Genomic DNA, 8,778 nt, shown 5'->3' with positions numbered 1-8,778 from the left:
TTCAAATAAAGCAAAAAGAACGCCATCATAATTTGTAAGTATACTTGTATGCATGACGCTTGTTTTTTTTTAACAATGGAACAATCGTTTATAATATGTAATTAAGGAACGCAACGCACGTGCATGTTTTTATTCAATAACCTTGTTTAAATACTTTACGACATTATACGTACAGCCGCATTATACTTAACTACGAATCTCCATAGAGTTAGAAAGGGTCTTAAAATAGAAGAAGGTACAATACAATTAGAAAATATTGATACAATTAGAATCAATAATGAATTGGACGAAATTGTTATTTGAATAACTTTGTACATTTCTCGAACCTATTTCTTAATGATATTAGCAAAAAAACATATATTTCTTATTCACTTATCTAAACTCTTTGCATTTTGAAAATAAACCACATATTTAATAGTCATTTTAAATCAAATTAAGACATGTCTACCACTCGAACATTTAAGTTGCTAAACCACAATCACACAACCCAAAATAAAATATTAATTAAATATAAATAAAGTAAATGAAAATAACATTTTCAATAAAATGATGACCTCTGTATTTCTTCAACGTTATAACTCCAATGATATAAATAAAAGCATTCGCAATATATCTTATGTTATAAAAAATATTAGCAATATCATACACTCGTTGGGACTCATTTTTTATTACATTTCAAATACTAACTTCTCAAGTGCATGATAGCTCTAAATCTGGTACGTCATTCTTGAACTTATTGATTAAGATCACATTATGATCAAGATTACATGCTTAAAAAATACGTAATAATTATTAACAACAATTGATAAGAAATAATTAATTTGATTAAACCATTAAAATTATTTTTATAAACAAAGTTAACGTATCCAACTATCTCGTAAGATAACAGTATTTTTCAGTAATTAACAGTTATATAAATATATATAAATATATATAAATATATATACATATATTTATATATATATATATATATATATATATATATATATATATATATATATATATATATATATATATATATATATATATATATATATATATATATATATATATATATATATATATATATATATATATATATATATATATATATATATATATATATATATATATATATATATATATATATATATATATATATATATATATATATATATATATATATATATATATATATATATATATATATATATATATATATATATATAAATATATATATATATTTATATATATAAATATAATATATATATATATATATATATATATATATATATATATATATATATATATATATATATATATATATATACATATATATATATATATATATATATATATATATATATATATATATATATATATATATATATATATATATATATATATTTATATATATATATATATATACATATATATATATATAGAAAGTGACCAAAAGCATTGTTTTACAAAAACGTGATCATTGACAATTTAATATCTTACTAGGTTAATATTGCCCTGAAAAAATCGATTTTTAACTTGGAAGTATAATATATTGACTTGTTAAAAATGACTAACTGCATTGATGTTTATTTTTTTGCCAAGCAAAAGTGACTTAAATGGCCCTCTTGAACATTTTACGTTTTTGTAGTTGGTCACTTTCTCCTGTACGACTAAGATATATATATATATATATATATATATATATATATATATATATATATATATATATATATATATATATATATAAATATATATATATATATATATATATATATATATAAATATATATATATATATATATATACATATATATATATATATATATATATATATATATATATATATATATATATATATATATATATATATATATATACATATATATATGAAGTATGCTATAAAAAATAAACTAATTGAGCCGAAACAACATGAATAACATCGTGATCTTATCTTGTAATAAAATGTTTTATTACAATTTAAATACGGTTAAAAATTATTACTTTACACATTTTTATTAACAGAGAATATTACGCAAGTGATGTATGTAAATATTGTTATTTTTGTTTGCTATCAATATTGTTCCACTAACCTATCTTCATATCGTTGTGCCCTGAAAAAATATTATCGAATGCAGTTATCAAAATATCATACGCGAAAAATTCTTCACAGTATAATAACCGATCAAACGAGTAACATCGCGAGTTCATCATAAAACTAATACAATGGCTTTAAAATTAAACAAATTTGCATCTGCTGCTCCTATTTTCCTAATATTAGTTCTGTTTTTAAATTCTTCAAATGGTTTACATATAATTAACGGACCGCAAAAGTTAAAAGTGTCTATTTATATAACTAGTTTATGTAAGGATACGAAGAAATTTCTGATACAAGATTTTTACCCTGTGTATCAAGAGCTCAAGGGTTACTTGGATGTGGAATTTATTCCTTGGGGCAAGGCGAAGAGGGATGAATCCGGAATAACCTGCCAATTTGGGCCTGCAGACTGCAAGGCCAACAGAATCCAGTCTTGTGCGCTGCATTTAATGGGCGACGATCAGCCGAGGCAGGTGGAATACTTGGCTTGTGAATTTGTCAACTTGTTCTCCACAAAAGGCAGCTTTCAGTGCGTTGAGGAGGCTGGCATTCCGTCGGGGTTGTCACAGGAGTGTGCCCACTCGGGATTGGGAGACAACTTGCAGAGTCTAGCTGAGCAGAAGACGGGCACTATACCGATGAATTTTGTCCCGACAATTGTTTACAATGACCAGTACGACGCTGTCATACAAGAAAAGGCCTTTGGTAATTTTGCGAAGACCACTTGTGAATTTCTTCCTGGTGTATGCAGACCCATCTGAAGAGGAATCCCTTATAATTTATTTTTAAAATACTATTAAAAACATTCAAGAATTATAACATTAAACATCTCATAGTTATAAAAAATAGTATAATTATTCGTATTTCAAATACTTGAAAGTGCTCAGGTCAGGAGTCAGAACAATCGTCGTGTATAAATGAGAAGATGTATGAATGTGGAAGCGGCTAAGATTGTGTGCAACGACTAATTGGTGTGGCGTCCTATTCTCATTGCCTACCCCTACGAGGAAGCGGCGTGATGGTTAGTTCGCTAGTAAGTTAATTAGTTAATAAAATTATACTTCAAGACACTTTTGTATTTACATATTTGTGCCAATGCATTTCAGACTAAAATTCGATTATACTTCATATTATGTAAGTTTTATAACAATACTTTTCAATATTTTTATTTAAAAAGAATATGTAGCCATAATAACAAAATGATATAAGTAGAGAGTTTTTATACGTATTGTATAAGTGTTTACTATGCATGTAATACTGTTATGTCGTAATATTTATTATTTATTTCTTTAATTAGACTCATATTGCTATCGCAAAAGGTCGGTCAAGGGGTTATAATATGTTTTTAACATACATAAGAATGTGTACCAAAATATGTGTAGGTTAGTTCGTATATTATAAACGCTTGTTCTCAAATAAACTAGGTCAGTGTACCACAAATGATATCATAAGGTATTCTTAAGTAACATGACAATAAAAATCATATAATGAATAAGTTACATTTGATTTTTAACTTTTTAAACAAACTCCTGTCGAAGTAGTCAAATATCCAGTCCAAATCTTTGTTCACAAATCCGGGTTTGTCACTCTAAATATCGTCAAATAATTCAGGAAGAACTTTATTTACATTTCATAAATGTCTCCGTTAATTGAAAAACTTACTTAACTCAACTATAGATGTTGCCAAGAACCATCATGTGAAAAAAGGTGTCAATTGAATAATATAAATATAAATTACGAAACTAGAGTACCTAGTGTGATTGCCAACCACAAGTATATAAAGTGATTACTCAAACCAAGCCTATGAGAGATCATAAGCCCTCTAAAAATTCAGACTTCCATAATCTTCGCCTATGTTGAGATATAAATATAAATAACCCATAAGTGGAGACAAATCCAGATTTAAGAACGAAAACTTGGTCACACTCAAATTATTTTCAAAGCATTATTAGAAATAAAGAGATTAAAGGTAAATATACATTGTACATACTTTGAACTTGATACTATATACATATCGCTCACTCCTTTCAACAACATCATATATCAAAAATCGTTAATTTTCCGTTGTGAATGTCTTCGGAATGCGCAAAAAATGTACTATATCCCAGCAAAAGTGGCATATTTTTTACATAATATTTACCCGCTACAGAGCAGAATGTGTTCTTTTTGCATTTTGAAGAAAAGGTATTGTTTTTTTTTTTTTTAAATAAACTAAATATTTTTAAAATGGAAAAAAAAAACATTCAGATTTTACCTAAAAAGATCTGTTTAAGGTTCCATTAATGGCTTGATTTTTATTTATAATATTTTTAATTATATTTTTAAACATTAAAAACGATCTCTAGAAAAATCAAGTTTTTTGATTTATGACGTTGTTAAAAGGAGTGAGCGATATGTGGTATATAAAATGTTACTTAATAATTTATAATTTTTTGAAGTAAGGGAGATCATATTCTTGTTTAATATTCTTCAAATCGATGCCAAGCAAAACCCTACCCTGTATCCTTACGAAGCAGGCAATTTCCTGAAACATTTACATCGGCTTTAAAGTTAACACTCTGGGAGAAGTTTATCTTGCAATACGTCGAAAGTATAAGGTTCATGTTAACCGGTTACTCTATGTTACAGAAATATGCCCTTAGTTTCAGGCAACTGGCATACATCTGATTACGACAGAGATTTCTAGTTCCCGGGTTTGCAAAATTCATATACTGGGGCGTGGTCACTTCCTTATTATAAAAAAAAAACATTACACAAAAAGTATTGGCAGTATGGATTTAATTATTTTTTCTATGTACAGGGACACACTTAAAGTTTTATTTCATTAGGTTTTCAAAACGACATCTTAAAGATTGTCACCGTTCTCGTTAATACGCTGAGTTAGTCGAATATTGACATTTCTTTCAAGTTTTGCGGCATATCTGTGCCTTTATCGGCAATAGCGCCACGAGTATATATATATATTTTTAATTACCTAACGTTCAAGTGACTCTGAAATCTAACTACGGCTTATGCAACACCGCTTATTGTGACCCTACTAAGGCTTCAACTTTTTAAGTTTCATAGCCTCTGCCTACTTGTGAGTGGATTTACTCTTTATGTTTGAAGTAACTATAATTTCATGTAATTCATGAGTGAAAATTCTAGGCAAAAACACTCGCTGTCTCTCTAGAGCAGTGGTTCTTAACCTGGGTTCGATCAAATCCAACATGGTTTTGAACCACTGCTCTAGAGGCATAAGTTTATAATATATCTAAGACTGTCTGTTTGTTTGTGTTGTTAATACTGTGTGTTTGATAATGTCTTAATAAGACGAAACGCATCATGTATTATCATATAAATGTAAATAAAAGTAGAATTCAATCCAATAACCTTGTTTAATTTAGGAAATATTACCCAAAAAATCAATTTTTTATGTCTGTAGGAAGGTTGTTGAAGTACTTAGTTCCCAAATATTTAAAGTTCTGTTGGAATTGTTTGATATTGCATTTTGGTATTGTAAAGTCATGTTTATATCTCAAAGATGAATATATATTTACATTAGAATATATTGTTACATGGCGTGAAACAGCGTCCGGAGTCAAACGTATTTACTAATATAGGGCTTTATTTAAGCTGGTGGATGCAAACTACGGTATTTTTGAATGTTGGATCCACGAATATTGAACCATTTCGGTCTTGGAATACAATCTATATTCCTGACATGCCCAACAACGCTTGGCTCGGGAATCTGAGTGAAAATCTGGATGACGTAAATTGACTGCATATGTTAAAACATAAATAAACCTAGATTTTGATATTGTTTTTTATACATACAAAAACGTACAATTCAAAATTGGTTTATTTAATTTTTTTTAAATACGTACACATTTTCTGTAAATTGAAATGTTTTCATATTTCGTTAGGTGTACCCGGTGCTGTGACTCAGTCTGGTTAAATGAAAAAAATAAAAGAGAAAGCACATATTTCTAATGTTTAATAATTTGTGCGTATAAAATATTTTAGCAGCTGCGAAGGAAGCACGTTGTCTGCCATGAGCAACGATTAGTATCAAGTGTATTGCTATTGTGTTAAACAGATGGCGCTGCCGTTCCCGTAAAAAAGCTGATATTCAAAAAATTTATTTTCACTTGTCAAAGCTACAATTTTTTAAAGATATAAAAACACGCGCGTATTTGAATCCCAGATTTTAAGGAAACAAATATTTTTTTTGTACATTATTTTACTACAGACGCCGTGGCGTACTTGGGTAGATACTTACTGAGAAACTGGCATCACGGATTCGATTCCCGCCAATTGCAAAATAAATTAAACATTTATTTTTCACATCTTCCTTCCCTATCCTTACTATCCTACATGTAGATAACCCTCCGAAAGTAGAGGCTTTGTGATTCCTTTTTTAAATTATTATTTTTGACATCTCTGGAATATGAATTGGTGAATATGACACCTGTATAAAATGATCACTTGAACCAGCTTAAGACGGTCGTAGGCCCTGTAAATGCCCAGACTTCCATACTCTTCTTCACCTATGTTGAGATGTCAAAAATAATGTAAAAAATAACTCCTAATTGGAGATAATCCAGATTTGTGAACAAGTATTTGGACATATTCAAAATGTTTTTAATATGTGGTTAGACTGAAAAATACATAGGTATATTTTTAAAGTGACATTCTGAAGATACAGTAATTCATTTTTGTAGAGTTTATTTAAAATGTATGATGTCAAAGTTTCAAAACTCTCTTCCATTTAAGTAAGGTTTATTCTCATTTCTCATTTCCTATTCAAAGCACTTTACTCGGAGAGCATAAGTTTACACAAAGAATAAGTAAAAAACAGCGACAATGATTATTATTATCTTCAACTGAGTTGGAAATTGAACTGAGATTTTTAGTTCTCTTTCCCACTGAGAGGTTCTTAACATTCCAATATTCTCCAGCGTCTTAACAAAAGATCGCTGTCTTTAGCAGGAAACAGGTACAAATAAATTCCGTACACAATTTCAATTCTTCGATATGAAGTAAAATGGAACTGCATCTGGCATCTGCAGTATGCAAATACGAAAATAATTTCTGACTGCCGATATGAGAGAATATTTCCATTGCGATACTACTGTACGTACTCGCAGTACTTCCAATAACATCGCAGACAATATAAAACGCTGATGTATATTTCGGCAATTTTATTTTTCAGATTCCATTTTCTGGTAACGTGGTACTAAGCGGACATGTTTTATAATCCCATATACGTATTGCAAATTGATTCCGCGGAGTATCTATGGATAAAATTGAATTTATTTATAAGTTTACTACTACTGACCCTTCTCCGCACCGGATGGTACATATAAATTAACAATTTCATCGTTTATTATATGAAGGTAAGGTAATCAGTTTTAAGAGTTTAAGTTACCAGTCCAGGGTAATGTTTAATAAATATAAGAGTGATCAAGACAGTTATATTTATTTTGGCTCACTTCTAATCGAACGCGGTGCCTTCAGCATGATAGCCAATGTGCTAACCAGTACATTTTTAAGACGGACATGGTGCATACAAATACATCCGTTGTCAACTCGAACATTTCGTAAATGATGGTAGGGTAGATCAGATTTCGTGACACTAAAGACTTTAAGATATGCGATAATACTACTTTCTAAGAAGGGAAAAGCAGGAGGATTAGTAGGTGGGAAAAGAAAAATAGTAGCAATGGTTAAGGCATTCGGGGTCGCATACCCGTCCAAGACATTTGCAATTAATACCTACAGTATCTTTGTCCGCCTCCGTAGTGTAATGTGCTACCGCTCTGGAGGTCCCGGGTTCGATTCCTGAGGGGGGGTAAAATAAATATAAGTGATATTTTTCACTGTAATATTTATTAAATATTACCCTGGACTGGTACCTGAAGCGGAGGGCTGATCATCTTTCCTTCATGTGTAAACGATCAAGATAACACTGCGTTTATATGATGCAGTGCCCTATGCACCATTGAGTGCGGATAAAGGTTTTATTATTTTATTATCTTAAATAAAAGAATTAAATCATAATAAGTATATAAATGATTACCTTTTATTGACGTTTCTTGAAAAAAAATCTGGGACTTCGTACTTAACAATTTTAACCTCTCCATTAAAAATTATAAAGGATAGGTACTAATAATGTACATTTGTATACCTACCTACCAAAAATGAAGTTCCGGAAGATTAGAATATTTAAATTTTCCATGAATAATATAGGTAGTATCAGAAATTTACAGCTTTGAAATATGATATTAAATTAAATGATTACCATCGAATATTGATTATTCAGTTTTCTCAGCCTCGGGCCTTGCTTCGGTCTGATGGGGAATTAAGGTAGGCAAAAATTGGGGGCATTGTACACGAATGGGCCTGCGGTTCATTTGAGCCCGAAGGTATCCCGAGCATGAAATGACTCGACCGGTTCCAAAACTACGAACTGCTTCACCCTACCAAGCATGGCGTGATATTAGCCCTGTTCCGTAACGGAAATCTGGTCGAAGGTCGAGCAATTCTTACAAAGGGAAAGTCAATCATGAGAACCTCGCCCGACACTCCACAATGTGTTCCGACCTTTCAGTTTATTCCTCGAAATATAATAATAATAAAACCCTTATCCACACCCCAATGGTGCATAGGGCACTGCTTCATATGAACACAGTGTTATCTTGATCGTTTACACACGAAGGA

General features: G+C 29.9%; 1 protein-coding gene across 1 annotated transcript; it reads left to right on the top strand.

The window, feature by feature from the left end:
* The first annotated feature begins 2,021 nt into the window (after positions 1 to 2,021).
* LOC148313439 (GILT-like protein 1) lies at positions 2,022 to 5,419 on the top strand. Its single transcript, XM_088263392.1, has one exon. The coding sequence runs from the start codon at positions 2,205 to 2,207 to the stop codon at positions 2,835 to 2,837; it is 633 nt and encodes a 210-aa protein (XP_088119518.1). The 5' UTR covers positions 2,022 to 2,204; the 3' UTR covers positions 2,838 to 5,419.
* The last annotated feature ends 3,359 nt before the right edge of the window (positions 5,420 to 8,778 follow it).

This window comes from Brachycentrus maculatus, unplaced genomic scaffold, assembly GCF_059751285.1.
Source record: "Brachycentrus maculatus isolate JH-2025_06_01 unplaced genomic scaffold, ASM5975128v1 h1tg000012l, whole genome shotgun sequence".
Classification (NCBI taxonomy): domain Eukaryota; kingdom Metazoa; phylum Arthropoda; class Insecta; order Trichoptera; family Brachycentridae; genus Brachycentrus; species Brachycentrus maculatus.
This window is presented reverse-complemented; position numbering and strand designations above follow the sequence as displayed.

Bases quoted from the DNA above. Each gene is read 5' to 3' on its own strand.
- LOC148313439 (XM_088263392.1), top strand. From the start codon at position 2,205: ATGGCTTTAAAATTAAACAAATTTGCATCTGCTGCTCCTATTTTCCTA.